Source organism: Xenopus tropicalis, chromosome 1 (assembly GCF_000004195.4).
Source record: "Xenopus tropicalis strain Nigerian chromosome 1, UCB_Xtro_10.0, whole genome shotgun sequence".
Classification (NCBI taxonomy): domain Eukaryota; kingdom Metazoa; phylum Chordata; class Amphibia; order Anura; family Pipidae; genus Xenopus; species Xenopus tropicalis.
Genome location: NC_030677.2, coordinates 152,322,003 through 152,338,448, shown reverse-complemented (window position 1 = coordinate 152,338,448; position 16,446 = coordinate 152,322,003). Strand labels below are relative to the sequence as shown.

General features: G+C 43.0%; 1 protein-coding gene across 1 annotated transcript in view; it reads left to right on the top strand.

Annotated features, from left to right (window-relative positions):
• rsph14 (radial spoke head 14 homolog (Chlamydomonas)) overlaps nt 1–16,340 on the top strand; it is a 102,197-nt gene extending 85,857 nt beyond the window's left edge. Inside the window, exons 5-7 of the mRNA XM_002931916.5 lie at nt 13,844–14,069; nt 15,721–15,857; nt 15,968–16,340. Coding sequence (XP_002931962.2) covers nt 13,844–14,069; nt 15,721–15,857; nt 15,968–16,206 — 602 coding nt within the window. The 3' untranslated portion in view covers nt 16,207–16,340. The remainder of the gene's footprint in view (nt 1–13,843; nt 14,070–15,720; nt 15,858–15,967) is intronic.
• The last annotated feature ends 106 nt before the right edge of the window (nt 16,341–16,446 follow it).

The window sequence follows — 16,446 nt, the reverse complement described above, 5'->3', positions numbered from 1 at the left end:
TTTATATATGCCATGGTGCCCAAAAGAAAATAGATCTGCTACTTTGGCACATAAATCATTAGCACTGTGCCCCCTCTCCCCTGTGCTCAGTATTCCTCAGGATAGCACTGTGTAATCCAATGCAGCGGGTTGTAACAATGCAATATCTGGGAAGGGAAATGATTTGCTCCAGTTATTAGCCAATAAATGCCCAGCTTTCACCCAGTGCCCACTAAAGCAAATCACCACTATGGCAATAAAGGCTTGAAGGAAATGGAGAAGCTGCAGCAGATGCCAGTGCAATGTAGCATCTCTGGGGAAGGTCATAGATGTCCCTGACTCACAGCTGCACAGCTAACGTACGTGTCCATATAGCCACATACATGCACCTTCCCATATACATGCATGCAGTCCCTCTCCCACAGCCCTGCTGCAGCTATATCAGCGCCAGCCGCACCCTCTACCTATCGCATGTATACCCATCTCTCACCCTCTGGCAGGGGATTGTGGGTGCAATGACAGCTCTTCAGAATGGGTCAGTGCAAAATCATGGGCTTACCTCTATGAGCAGCCTCCTCTGGGATGCACACATCGGCTCCTGCATCCGTGCCTGCCTGTTTGGCGCAAAGCGACTACAGACTCCCAGGCTGCCTTTGCTCTGCCGCTCTCAGTTCTTCCCGATTAGCCCTTCATGGGGTAGAGACCCGGGTACAAACGTCCTGTCTTACAGCAGCCAAAGGGTGTGCTGAACTGAGTCCTGTGATACAGGAGGGGGAGAGAGGCTGTCCTGTGACACAGGGGGAGGGGGAAGCAGGCAGAGAGGCTGTTCTGCCAGAGAGAAGGGAGGGCACCCACGGAAAGATGGGAGGAGAGGCAAGGCTCTGTCACCCAGGGGTGTGTGCAATGAGGAACAGGGGTTGGGAATGCTGAGGGGGAGAGGGAGGGGCTGTCTGTCATTCAGTAGGAAAGGAGGAGACTTTGCTGTGGGTGAGGCTGAGCCTTACAGCGGAGTCTCCTTCCATTAAAATGAGCATTGAGCATCTCTGAAGTAACTATCCCAGTGCTGCTAATGTGCTGAGACCCAGAGATCCGCGCAGGACTAACAATCCCGTCTAAGCGCTGGGGCTTTATTGTGTCAGACCCCTGCAGCATTGGGACCAACTGCAGAATCCCGCTCGGAAGTATTTACAGTGCTCGTCTGTGAAAAGCTCTTACAATAACCATTATTTATTTTTTATTTTATTGTCTGTGTTATTACCTGAAACCATACCTCCAATTCCCGTCCAGCCCCCTAATATCGCATTTTTCCATAAACGCAGTTTTTGCAGGGACGCAGCACGCAGGTGCAGCCCACCCAGCGCCCTACATGCAGAGGTGTGAGGGAAATGTGATGTGGCTCTACATCTCTAGTACAGAATGAGCAGTTACCCTGGCAACCACTACAGCGCATCACATGGTAATGATAGCATGTGGCTTCTGGGACAGAGGGAAGAACGCAAATCTGCACTGACAAGCGAAGCCCGAGAAGCCTACTGAAATAGAACAGTTTGTGCCTGACTTGTATAATGAGCACGAATGTGTTCTTCTGCTGAATAAGTCGGATACTGCTTAGTCCTGACAAAACAAGTGACGGGATTGGATAGAACTTTATGTTTGCACACATTTAACACACTACAGGCTCTATAAAAAGGGGGGGGGGGGGGGGGGGGGAGAATGTACAGCTGATATCCAATTTGAAATGATCCTCCACACAATAACTTGAAACATGAATTTCAAACATGCTCAATGGTTTAAAGTTATCTGTAAATGTATTCTATCTTGAAAGCAGGATTTATTATTTTCTAGAAAAGTCATTCCTGGTTTAGACTAACACTGCAATCAATAGCAGCTTCATTTATAGATGTAACAGAAAAAACACCCCAAATAAACTTTTTTTTGTCAGAGGCTCCCTTTAATATAAGACTTAGAAATAGGTTATAGATTTTGCTGAGGCCCATATAACATTATATAGAATGTCTGCCACAGATGTTGGGTGTTCATGGACATAAACCATAACTTCTGATTCTCTGATGTTTGTTGTATGTCATGAACAATACTCATTCCACTGATGTTCTATTCTCTGCTTTCCACTGACACCTGGGCACACCGTGAGTTTTCCTGTTACCCCAGTGGGCTAGTCCAACACTACAGTAAGGGCAAGGCTACAGTCCCAACAAGTCCCAGCAGCAGCTGAGGTCTCAGTAGAGGATGGTACAACTTGCGGTCCTGACTGAGAAATATTTAATTTTTTGACTGGGTGATTGGGAGCAAAATTCTATGACAGGGGCCCTGGAATATATACTATCTTTCTGATGCTACTACTCTTATGCTATTCCTTCACTTAAAGAGAAGGAAAAGTAAAAACTAAGTAAGCTTTATCAGAAATACAGCCATAAGCACTTACAGTAATGCTGCATTAAGTCCTCTATCTTCTTTTGTAAACATGATGTTCCAGTGTCTGACTTCCTCTCTCAGAAACATCTTTAATTCCTGTGGCCAGAGTCTGCATAGTTCTGTCCTCTTTCCCCTCTCCTGCTACCCCTCCCACTAGAATGCTAAGAACTCCCTCCCCACCCCACCCCCTTAGGAATGTGTGATCTGAGCTATAACGGCTAGACTGCAGGCAGGAATCTACTTACATTGGCAGCTGCTATCTTAAGCAAAGGGGGAAAGCTTCTAAAGCTTTTTACAGGTATGGTAATGGTTTCTGCAGAATAAATATATTGTTCTAGTTGGCACTAATGTGGCAAATCTATTGGCAGTAAAATGCCAAAATGACTTTCCTTCTCCCTTGGGCAGCCACATTGGGTACATATTATGGCTGTTTCTTGGTATTAGACATCTAATTATCTGTTTGCCTGCCAAACATTTGGCACAAACTTATAATTCTCTTTCATCTGTTTTGCTTTTTTCATAAACTTGTGATCCTATGCTGTTTTCTCCTAGCTTGGCCTTCTAGTTCTCTTCTGTCACCCCAATCTGTTTTTTCATGGACTGCTGGTCTCAGCAAGGCTGGGACTGGGATTCAAAATGGGTTCTGGCATTTCAAGTACACAGATGCCCCCACAGCCCACTAAATGGTGACTTATAGCAGGCTATTTAGCATTATTATTATTAATATTATTTTTTAAATGTATTTATAAAACAGCAAAATTTTCCATGCAGCGGACCCAACAGTGTTTTTATTATCAATTAAAAAAAAAACAGACTGGTTGGTTGCAAGGAGGCTGCGTAACAAATTAGATTCTATTCCCATAACTAATATAAGAACCTCCATAGGTCCATTTACTCATGCACCAGTCCCTCAGCATCACCTAATGTCCTTCAGCTATACCTATGCCCAAAATCACTGAAGCCCAAAAATCTTTTTTAGACTCCGATAACTAAAGATGAAGTTAAGTTAGTTATAAAATATTTAAATTACCAACCCTATATTATAAAAACATTCTCCCATATACTAACCCCCTACCGGACTAAAAGGTTTAATTAATTAATCATAGGTGATACCTTTTTCAGCAGACAAACATAACAATATTATGGCAAATATAACACCCATCCCTAAACGTAATTCAGATTTTACGGATTGCCAAAATTATCCTCCGATCTCAGTACCAGTGTCGGACTGAGCTAGTGGGACTCCGGGAAAAATATTTGGTTGGCCCCACCAACCCAGTTCCACTCCCAGGGCTGCCATTTGTGGGATTCATGCTTTATATCAGAACTTGGTGGTTAAATTCAACCATAATTAGCAGAAGCTCTTATATAGATCCCCTAAGCTCTTACAGCCAGAGATACTTAGCCCATGTCTATGACATACCCTATCAGTGTGGGACCAGAATGCAACCCTATATACTTTACTTTGCCTGAATCTACCGATTGCCTCTATAATATCTAATTCAGTGTTTATTCTGGGGGTTCAGAAGCCGTCCTTTCTATGGTGGACAACAAAAAACCTTACCGGTCTGTTTTGACTAGGCCTGTACACAATTAGTAGGAGTAGGGGTAATTCCAATTTTTTAAATCATAATTGTGTAACTAGGGGGGGCCATTTAATTAGAGTTAAATAATGAGAATGTACTGCACTATAGAGTACATATGACAATAATAGGTAAGAATCTAATTGAAATGGCATTTTGGGGAGATTAGTCGCCCACGACAAGGGAGTTTGTTGAGCGGCGACTAATCGCCCCATGTGTCACAGCCCTAACCCATTTAATAGACATGTCTACCATCTTTCTATAGTGGAATATTTTTTGGCCCATCAAATATTGCACTTTGTCAAACAATGCTGGGGAAAAAGAGACCTGGAATACATGGTCATATTTGGAGAGATAGTGCATAAGTGGGAAGTCATCTCTTAAGGCTATATTACTTTTATACCGTAACATGATTTCCCTTTTATAAAAGTCACTGGCATACCATATATCAAGCCCTGGGAGATAGAACTGGGAACCATGCTTCGGAGGAGGACTGGTTTAAATTATGGGAAAATAGAAAAGTTGTTCAGTTAATACAGTCCTTCAGGAGACTGGCCATGGGTCATATTTAGTGGACATGCCCAAAGGTTGTTAGATTTTGAATAAGGTTATGCAATCTGATATATTCAGGTAAATATGAGAAAATACCTGTATGAAGCATTGATGGGAGCCCCACCAGTAAGGTCCCCAAAGCCAAGAAATTATGATTAAAACTATATTTTTATGGCAGAAAATCTTGGAGATCCCATTGTTAAACTGTATTCAAAAAAAAAATTGACTGGAATTCCATAAATGAGAAACTGACCAGTCTTAGTAATGACAGATATACGTTGTGTATTCAAAGTTCTCTCTTTGTAACTGGTGACAGTTACAAAAAGAGAGGTCTCCTTTATTTTAGTTAATTTCTCCAATATTTTGTCCTCCTTTGCTTTAATAGTATACTTGTTAGTTTATTTTACTCTTCCCATTTTTATACACCATACGAATTTTGATGTATAAATTTGGTTTTCTTATGGCACAGACTGTTACAGTGTTATGGAACTGGTAACATTTATACACATAAACATACAAAAACAGCCAATATCCAATACAAGAGTAAAGAGGGCCCTGCCCAAAAAAGTATACAAAAGTACAATTCACAAATTGCCAGTTCTGCCTGGTCACAGTCTACAGGTCAACCTCCTATACACTCCATAGACTTCTTCATCTCTGCCTGGCCCACAGTTACTCCCAGCCTGTTCCAATTCTCAGCAGCCTACCCTGAATTGCTACCTGCCTTCTAATTAGTTTGTTCCAGGGGCCACTTATCCTTTGGTGGAGTTCTGGAGGGCACAACCAACAGAGAATTTGGGGCTATTGTATGTTAAAAAAAATGCTAGTACAATGCAATGTTTTATTGAAATTAGCAGTTGCCAAATAGCTCCCTCTACTGAGTTAAAATAAAATCTCATCTGTAGAATGCCATGAACCTGGGGCCCCCTGGTGGCCATGCAAAATGTACTGATACTGATAGGGGACCTGTCATCCATGCATAAAAAGCTGTATAAAAGTGTTTTTCATATGACACAAAACCCACATTCTTTTTTTATTAAAACATCCATTTTAATAAATATTTTAATAAACATTTTAATAAATCTTACATTTATCTTAAATGTAAAAATCTGAGCTGTCGATCATATATTGTCTGCCCCTCCTCTATGCCTCACTTTCCATTCAGCACTTCCTAGATGTCATTTATGTATCCTGTACATGGGCATCAGGTGCCAGATTGTGGAACATAAACAAGATTTTGGGATGATGCAACGTTTGTCTTAACAATGTCTACAAAATGGCAGCTGCCTGCTTGCAGTGATTGTGTACTTCCAATACTTGGGGAAACAAGATTTATATAATTTATGTAGCATAAGTAAAGTTTATTTTGCTCAATTAACCTGATAAAAAGGGATTTGGATTTTATTTATTAAGGTGACAGGTCCCCTTTAAAAAACAAAAGTATCAAAATATGTAATGAATTGATGAGACCAAATAAGAATCATATTATTGAAATTCATTGGCAGTTTCACAGTTCATCCCACTAGTAAATAATACAGCCAAAAATATGTTTCTTCTATTAGCAGCCAAAAGTATCCAAAGCGCCAGTGCAGTTAGCAGCCATAAAATTTAAAGTGTCAGTTCAGCCCACTAGTGTCGGATACAAGTGAGTTCTAGTTGAACAAGCTCTTGTTAATAGGCAAAAATTGGCGCTTTACCATTATAAACACAATTACTTAAAGAAATAGCTGTGTGTAATTTCTGTATAACCAGAGCTTTCCAGATTTAACATATACAGTGGCTTGCAAAAGTATTCGGCCCCCTTGAACTTTTCCACATTTTGTCACATTACAGCCACAAACATGAATCAGTTTTATTGGAATTCCACGTGAAAGACCAATACAAAGTGGTGTACACGTGAGAAGTGGAACAAAAATCATACATGATTCCAAACATTTTTTACAAATAAATAACTGCAAAGTGGGGTGTGCGTAATTATTCAGCCCCCTTTGGTCTGAGTGCAGTCAGTTGCCCATAGACGTTGCCTGATGAGTGCTAATGACTAAATAGAGTGCACCTGTGTGTAATCTAATGTCAGTACAAATACAGCTGCTCTGTGACGGCCTCAGAGATTGTCTAAGAGAATATTGGGAGCAACAACACCATGAAGTCCAAAGAACACACCAGACAGGTCAGGGATAAAGTTACTGAGAAATTTAAAGCGGGCTTAGGCTACAAAAAGATTTCCAAAGCCTTGAACATCCTACGGAGCACTGTTCAAGCGATCATTCAGAAATGGAAGGAGTATGGCACAACTGTAAACCTACCAAGACAAGGCCGTCCAACTAAACTCACAGGCCGAACAAGGAGAGCGCTGATCAGAAATGCAGCCAAGAGGCCCATGGTCAGGGCCGCCATCAGAAATCACGGGGCCCCTCACAAAGAATTTTCTGGGCCCCCCTCCCACCAGTACAAAGGACTCACAGATATGAGACATTGGTAGCCAGCAGGGCCCCCCTAATACATTGGTAGCCAGCAGGGCCCCCCTAATGCATTGGTAGCCAGCTTTGCCCCCCTTCCCCAAGTACATTGGTAGCCAGCTGTGCCCCCCTTGCCCCAGTACATTGGTAGCCAGCTTTGCCCCCCTTGCCCCAGTACATTGGTAGCCAGCTTTGCCCCCCCTTGCCCCAGTACATTGGTAGCCAGCTGTGCCCCCCTTGCCCCAGTACATTGGTAGCCAGCTGTGCCCCCCTTCCCCCAGTACATTGGTAGCCAGCTGTGCCCCCCTTCCCCCAGTACATTGGTAGCCAGCTGTGCCCCCCTTCCCCCAGTACATTGGTAGCCAGCTGTGCCCCCCCTCCCCCAGTACATTGGTAGCCAGCTGTGCCCCCCTTGCCCCAGTACATTGGTAGCCAGCTGTGCCCCCCTTCCCCCAGTACATTGGTAGCCAGCTTTGCCCCCCTTCCCCCAGTACATTGGTAGCCAGCTTTGCCCCCCTTCCCCAGTACATTGGTAGCCAGCTGTGCCCCCCTTGCCCCAGTACATTGGTAGCCAGCTGTGCCCCCCTTCCCCCAGTACATTGGTAGCCAGCTTTGCCCCCCTTCCCCCAGTACATTGGTAGCCAGCTTTGCCCCCCTTCCCCAGTACATTGGTAGCCAGCTGTGCCCCCCTTGCCCCAGTACATTGGTAGCCAGCTGTGCCCCCCTTCCCCCAGTACATTGGTAGCCAGCTTTGCCCCCCTTCCCCCAGTACATTGGTAGCCAGCTTTGCCCCCCTTCCCCCAGTACATTGGTAGCCAGCTTTGCCCCCCTTCCCCCAGTACATTGGTAGCCAGCTGTGCCCCCCTTCCCCCAGTACATAGGTAGCCAGCTTTGCCCCCATTTCCCCAGTACATTGGTAGCCAGCTGTGCCCCCCTTCCCCCAGTACATTGGTCAGCGTCTTGTTGGTCGTCGGCGGTGGCGGCGGCGGCTTCGCGCTCCTCAGGCAAGGCCCTTCCTGCATGACACCTCGGCGCTTCTGAGTGCCGAAAGAAGCCAGGCCCTTTTATAAGGTTGTGCCCCGTGCGTACTGACGTGATGTACTCACGGGGCGCGACCAATAGGATCACCCGCTGACCACCAATGACAGGGCCCCGGAATCGATTTAAGGGGGCCCGAGCTACTAAGAAAACTTTAGCACGGCCGGGCCCCCTTTTAAAGTTAAAATCATCCGGGCCCGGGACAGCTGTACCCCCTGTGCCCCCCTGATGGCGGCCCTGCCCATGGTGACTCTGGACGAGCTGCAGAGATCTACAGCTCAGGTGGAGGAATCTGTCCATAGGACAACTATTAGTCGTGCACTGCACAAAGTTGGCCTTTACGGCAAGAAGAAAGCCATTGTTAACAGAAAACCATAAAAAGTCCCGTTTGCAGTTTGCCACAAGCCATGTGGGGGACACAGCAAACATGTGGAAGAAGGTGCTCTGGTCAGATGAGACCAAAATGGAACTTTTTGGCCAAAATGCAAAACGCTATGTGTGGCGGAAAACTAACACTGCACATCACTCTGAACACACCATCCCCACTGTCAAATATGGTGGTGGCAGCATCATGCTCTGGGGGGGCTTCTCTTCAGCAGGGACAGGGAAGCTGGTCAGAGTTGATGAGAAGATGGATGGAGCCAAATACAGGGCAGTCTTGGAAGAAAACCTCTTGGAGTCTGCAAAAGACTTGAGACTGGGGCGGAGGTTCACTTTCCAGCAGGACAACGACCCTAAACATAAAGCCAGGGCAACAATGCAATGGTTTAAAACAAAACATATCCATGTGTTAGAATGGCCCCGTCAAAGTCCAGATCTAAATCCAATCGAGAATCTGTGGCAAGATCTGAAAACTGCTGTTCACAAACGCTGTCCATCTAATCTGACTGAGCTGGAGCTGTTTTGCAAAGAAGAATGGGCAAGGATTTGAGTCTCTAGATGTGCAAAGCTGGTAGAGACATACCCTAAAAGATTGGCAGCTTTAATTGCAGCAAAAGGTGGTTCTACAAAGTATTGACTCAGGGGGCTGAATAATTACGCACACCCCACTTTGCAGTTATTTATTTGTAAAAAATGTTTGGAATCATGTATGATTTTCGTTCCACTGCTCACGTGTACACCACTTTGTTTTGGTCTTTCACATGGAATTCCAATAAAATTGATTCATGTTTGTGGCTGTAATGTGACAAAATGTGGAAAAGTTCAAGGGGGCCGAATACATTTGCAAGCCACTGTAACTCAAGGTTTCATGGGGACATCCCCCTGCATTAGTTATAATAAGGAAAGATCTCACTAGCAATTATTTACATGCATCACCACATGGCGCCGTATCTAGTCTGTTTTGTGTCTGGATGCGCACCACATGCGTATTGGACTTAGATATCAAGAAATGCATTTTCAACTATATTTGTCAAAAAAAAAAACTTTGGGAATCTGATATTTCTGCCTACCTACAGTGAACTATAGTGGTGGTTCCATTATGCTATAGCACTGCTTTCCTCACTGGGGGTTTAGCATTTTGTTCCGATACCGGCTACAAGAGGTAGTTAGGAGGTTCATTTTTTACACCAGCAGCGAATCCACTAAGTCTCACATTAGCTGTAGGTCAGTTTCTGTGTGGCCCATCTTTAGCCTCCCCACACAAAAAAGTCACCCTCCGCCTATGGCGGTGTGTATGTTTTCCCACCAGCGATTTACATTAATGCCAGTTGGAAAGCATTTCATGTCCATGATAGAGCAGATTTATCGCAGACAACTAATCCCCTTTTGTGCCATCACCCTAAAATAAAGAATGAATGATGATAAAGGGAAATACTAAAAAAAGAACCGGTTTCGCTTTGCTACAATTCTGACATTTGGCCAAAAGTACCCATGTCAGCTGGACAATGACCCTAAACACAAAGTAGCCAAAGTAGCAGTGGAGTTTATCATGGTTTCACAACTGCAGAACCCAAACATTATCTGACTAACCTGAACAACCTGCCAAAATCAGAAAATATCATTCTTAATATTTATTTTTTTAAAGGAATACTATTGCAGGAAAACATGTTTTTTTTAAATGCATCAGTTAATAGAGCTTCTCCAGCAGAATTCTGCACTGAAGTTGATTTTTTAAAAAAAAAGCAAACAGATTTTTTGATATTTAATTTTAAGGATGTGAACCCACAGAGCGGTTGTTTGCCGCGATAGATCTCTGCTATCACAGGCGATTAACCACTTAAGAGGTTAGTCGCCTGCAGGAGAAACTTTGTGCGACTTTGGAATACCAAAGCGATGCAAGGGGTTTTCCACCGGCGACTCCTATTCTTACCGGTGAAAGCCATTTCTGAGCATTTAGTCACCCACGATAGCAGAGATCTATTGCTGGTGACTGAACTGCTCCGTGGGTTCTTAGCTTTAAATTTGAGATAAAAGCTGTTTCCTAACTATTCCAGATGGCCACAGCCATATAACTTGTGCTCTGATAAAACTCTCACAAAACTGTCCCATGTGCCATTTGCCATAGCTTGTACAGTAAAGGAGATATAGATTTATAAACACATTATGCACTTGTAAATAATGTTACATTGACTTCTATAAACAATAACTCCAGATTCTAAAAACATTATACAGTAAGGGGCAAAAGTAGTGATACCCAAAAATATTAAATAAGTTGAGAGACATTGGGTAGTGGCACCACAAATACATTAAATACAGTAGGAAGTAGTGAGAACTTTAGCCCCAAATACATTAAATACAATGAGAGGCAAGGATTTCTAAAACCCAAGACCCCTTACCCTTTCAAATAGCAGCTTTCAAGAAGCCTGGAAATAATTGTAACATTGTAGAGTTCAAAACAATTTTAGGAATCGTTTGCACTGCTAAACATGCCCCAACCCCCCCAATGGTAGACATGAGATTAGCATCCAGGCAGGAGAAAGCCCATATTATGCAACTTGGGTCATATTGCACAAACAAAACAACCAACACAACAGGTTCCAGGCTCTCTGTTGCACTGGTTGCTTTGTTTGCATAATACAAGGGAATGTGTTCCCCAGCCTAGGCACCAGGCTGCTACTGATAAAAAGAGACCAGGGAGTGCTTGTCAGTTTGTTCTTACTTGGGTCTTATTGACCATACATTAAGCAGGAGAAACAAGTCAGGTCTCAGAGTGCAAAAGATACAAACAGGCAGATACTACTTTCAATAGCAATTATATTTAAAAATCATTGGAGATGTGTAAATCATGTGTGGTGGGAAGTTATAGCTTCTAATGCTAACGGCTACTACAAAGTACCCCGTTGCCACAAATATGGCAGCCCCCTCATAGAGGATCAATGGGGATCAGATAGGTAATGTAAAAGCATTGGGCAAATAAGTTTAAGGCAAAATTATAAATAGCATGAAAAGACAATGTTTTGATAGATGTAAAAAAGTTTTAATTTCTGGTTTCAGTATCTCTTTAAAAATTAATCTCACATTGAAAAGGTGCTATTGAATTCGATTGCATTAAAGGAAAGTAACACCAAAAAATCAATAAAAAGTTGTGTGTTTACTTCAAAAAAACGACTATAGTTTATATGAACAAAGCTTCTATGTAGGCAGCCATTCCAGCTGGAAAAAGGAGAAAAGGCACAAGTTACATAGCAGATAAAAGATGAGCTCTATAGAATACAATGGGAATGTACACTGCTTATATGTTATCTGTTTTGTAGCCCTTTCCTCCTATTTACAGTTTTAATAACTACTGGCATAGCTTCTTAACGCAAACACAACTATCTTTTTCCAAGAGTACTATTGTTCCTTCTTTAAAGGAAAATTCATATTTTATGTACTATTGCCCTGTAACGGCAAGAGTTCAGAGACACAGAGCAACTAGTAGCAGCTACTTTTTCATGGCTACTAAATGCAAGAAAATAGCCTGCCATAGGCAATACTGAAAATTGCCTCTGCTAAATCTTCACCCTTACTGGTACAGGGCAATAGTACAGAATATATGAATTTTCCTTTAAAGGACAAGGAAAGGCTAAGTCACTTGAGGGTACCAAAATGTTAGGCACCCCCAAGTGACTTAAATCGCCTACCTTGTACCCCGGGCTGGTGCCCCTGTTAGGAGAAAACAGCACCAGCCCAGGGTAGCTGTAGCGAGCGCTTCCTCCTTCCTGCTTTGTTCTGCCGGCAAATTCCTGGGACCGGCACATGCGACTTTATAGTTTAAGTTCGGCTTTTCACTCTACTGCGCATGCGTGCACGAGCGAAGATGGAAGGAGGAAGCGCTGCAGGTACCCTGGACTGGTGCTGTTCTCTCCTAACAGCCACCCTGGGCACCAGAACAAAATGCGCCCCCTGTGTTGTGGAAATGTGCATGATATCACTTCCGGGGGCATGTGCCGTCACTTCTGTAGGAGTGACGTGACATGCTGCAGCATGCCGCGGCATCAACCCCTCACCCTCCTAACTCTATCAACAGGTTTCCTTAGGAACTCTGCAGTGGAGGCCGGGGGATTTTTTTTTTCAAGGAAAAACCTTGGCTGCCCCAAAAAAACTGCTGCCTTAGGCACAGGCCCTCGGGTGCCTATATATAAATACAGCCCTGCATACAAGCCCCCTGAAAATACCAGAAACCACTATCCAAGATCTTAATCTCAGCAGCTGGCATACCAAGACCCTAACATGAATTACATAATTACTGCATAAGACAGGGATGCCGTATGATAAACTATCCCAAGAATATAACCTACTGAAACAAGACTTCTACATATATCTGTAAATTAGGCACCACCTCAGACCTAGTAACCCTCATAAACATGAATGTATCCTAAAAACAAATGGCCATAACACCTTCATACACAGCACAAAGAACAGGAATAAGCCTTTTATTTACCAAAATGAAAAGCTGCAACAACTGGACACTACATCCACGACCAGCATCTGGAACTGGGACAAACACCTAGAATGGCAGGAGGGGAAGAACTACTGTTAATATAAGAAATATATCAGCTAATGTAGCAAATTAGAGCCGTTGTTGGTGATGCCCCTCCCAGAGGAGCTTCAGGAGATGAGAAGGTGAAAAATAAAACTTTATACGTCAGTATTAAAAAAGCAGTTAAAAAAGCTTTCTGGTGAATTATTAGAAAACAATGGAAGTGGAAGAATGTTTGAAAGTTGAAACTACAGAATAATACAAAGCTGGATCACAGATGAAATTTAACCCAAGGAGAACCCCTTTTGTTTATTATGTCCAGCAGGATACACAGCAACTCCTTTAAATTCAGGAAGGTGAACCTATTAAACTTAATTAACTGCTTAATTATATTCTATTGAAAATGTACAGATTAGCACACATTCAAGACTGTATGAAGTAGGGATTCACCGAATCCAGGATTCGGCCAAGATTCAGCCTTTTTCAGCAGTTTTCAGATTCGGACAAATCCATGCTCCTGGCTGAACCAAATCCAAATCCTTAAAATCACATGACTTTTGGTCACATAAACACAGAAGTTGAAATTTTTTGAACTGCGCGTGCGGTGCTCTTTAACCTTTCCATATTCTAATTTACATATGTGGATTCAGGTTTGGTATCCAGCCAAATCCTTTACGAAGGATCCAGGGTTCGGCTAAATCCGAAAATAGTGGATTTGGTGCATCCCTAAACTCTCTTGTTGTGCTGCTGGGTTGATGGAAAAATATACCCAATTTTAAGTAGTTGTCTTGCATTCTTTTAGCTTTTGCCTTTATGTAAACTCAAGGTATATGGGTGCTGTTTGTTTTGCTACTGTATGCCTGTATTCATACATGTATAACCTCTTTCCATTGCAGGAGCTGCTGCCCTGGTGAAAGCAAATCTTGTTGTGCAGTTGGTACAAAAATTAGAATGTGAGCTGGAAGATATTCAGATGATAATCCTGGAAACCCTGCACTTCATGCTTCAAACTGATGTTCTGCAGGCACTCAGTGCAGGAGCTGTGGGCATCCTAAAAGGAAAGTTAAGTCACCCTTCAGCAGGCATCAGGAGGATGGCAGCCAAAGCACTTATGGATATCTGGTAAGAGAGTTTATGCATTTAAACAAGGAGACCACAGGAGGGCACCAAACCCACACACATCACACCCCTACTGCAGAGTGTTTTAGACACAATATAGAACACCTAACGGGTACTGTGGGAACTTACCCGATATAGAGTATAGCTAGTGATTACACTTATTGAAACTCCCTCCAAGATTCTATAAATGAAGGGCTAAGAGAAATATTCTCCACATTCGCCTTGGTTTGTAGGACAGTTACATTTTTTATAATATATGTCCTCGACTCCCTGGTCTGTTACAGTTTGTTCCTTAAGTGGTTACATAAAAGGTGATACCTACACCCAAGGTAATTTGCAACAGTGTAACAAAATTCAGGATCTGCTGGCTATAGTTTAACCAGCAGTACTCTGCAAATAGGTATAAGGTTAATTTTGCTTTTAACACTTTTCCTTCTTTCTCCTTTCTTTAATTTTTAAATTGTAGAGGTTTTTAATCTTGGTTAAAATAAAAGGGTGTTTTAAAAGTCCAAGCAGGTGTGCCTAAAGTTTAGATGTGTCCTCTTTATCCTTAGAATATATACTAAAGCGTGAATTTTTTTTCCTCAATTAACTCAGCCAAAGTTCACCACAATTCGCCACAAGTGTCTTTTATACCGCCCCTGATAACTGGCTGCTCCCTGCCACCTGAGGCAAGGTTCTCAGGAGCGGCCCTGGTCAAGTGACACAAGTATCATCACCAGTCATGAATTATGTCATGGTGTAGGGCAGGGGTCGGGAACCTTTTTGGCTGAGAGAGCCATAAACACCACATATTTTAAAATGTAATTCCGTGAGAGCCATACAATATGTTTGCCCACGGATGCTGCGGGGCAAGGTAGGGTGGGTCCCAAGGATGCCGGATGCGATGCAGAGGAGGGCGTGGCCTGCGCTCGGCGGATAGAAGACATGTTCTAAGGCTTAGAACACATCTTCTATCCACCGAGCGCAGGCCACGCCCCCCGTTATATTTTTTCTTAAAGATGTGGCAGCGAGCCGGATGCAGCCATCAAAAGAGCCACATCTGGCTCCCGAGCCATAGGTTCCCTACCCCTGGTGTATGGTAATGCAGAATGAGAATTCTAATGAGAATTATGATGCATAGGCTATATTGGCTACGAAATAGCACACTGTTTAATTGCTAATTGCTCCACAAGCAATTGAGTCCAGCTTCTGAAAGTACATAACATTAATTTCAAACTAGGGGGCTACTGTCCCTAAGGGAGTTCATCTTGAATGCTAGTTTGGATACAATTTAGAGTGAATGTCTATTTACTGCCATTGATACCCCTGGAATATTGTATGTATCTGTAATTTTGTTCTGAGCTATGGGGGGTGGGAACCTACATTTGGCAACTTGAAACCAAAAAGTGGTAACTCCCCTGGTATAAATTAATGGCAGCTGACTCTCTAGTCACTGCATAAAAAAAGCTTAATTTCTGAAAAATACATCAATGTCCAAATCCCAGGCCTCCTCCACTCTTCATTGATAGTTCTATAGTTCCACTTAGTGAAACTGGGTTTGGTGCGTTCCCAGGTTAGTGTAAAAGGAACTTATGCTGTTACATAGAGAAAAAAGAAGAGAACACGTTGTAGATAAAGTAACAAGGTAATAACAGTAGATGTTGTCACATAGTGTGCCCCTAGAAGGAAAGGAGACAGTGTGCCAGGAAGAAGTGGTCCCTCTGCTTGTACATCTCCTGCAGGACAGCGATAATGAAGTTAGAGCCAACGCTGCTGGGGCCTTGATGAATATCACCATTACCACACAAGGTAAATTGTACTGTATGTGCTAAACATATCTGTATCCGTTAAAATCGCGCTCCAATTATTTCTTCCTACTGTTCTGCCTTTAACATTACTTATCTTCTTCCAATTCACAGGGAAATATGCAGCTATTAATTCTGGTGCTATCCCGAAATTGCTAGCATTGGTGTCAGATGGGTATAGCCGAGTGCGCCTGAACAGCCTGAAAGCACTGACTACCCTATCGGAGGCTCCAGAGGGCCGCAAAGTGCTGCTAGCGGATGTGAATATAATCCAAAGCTGTCTAGATGACCAGAGTGAGGCAGTGAGAAGAGCAGCTGCTATTGCAATACAAGTCATTCAGTGGAAACCTTGATGGCATCAAAATGCAGAAGAACTGTAAAAATGGCATATCTGCTGTCAGTATGAAAGTCTCTAGTTCAGTACTGGGTTCCACTACAGGCAGTTTTACCTATTAATAATTAATAATAAAACTATAATTTGTCTACATTTTGCTGTTGTTTTTTTTTTCATATGTATACAACATTGACCAACTATGAATCTGTGTGTATGGTCTATTTCTGCAAAATAGTTTACAGACCGTCACCCACTGCCA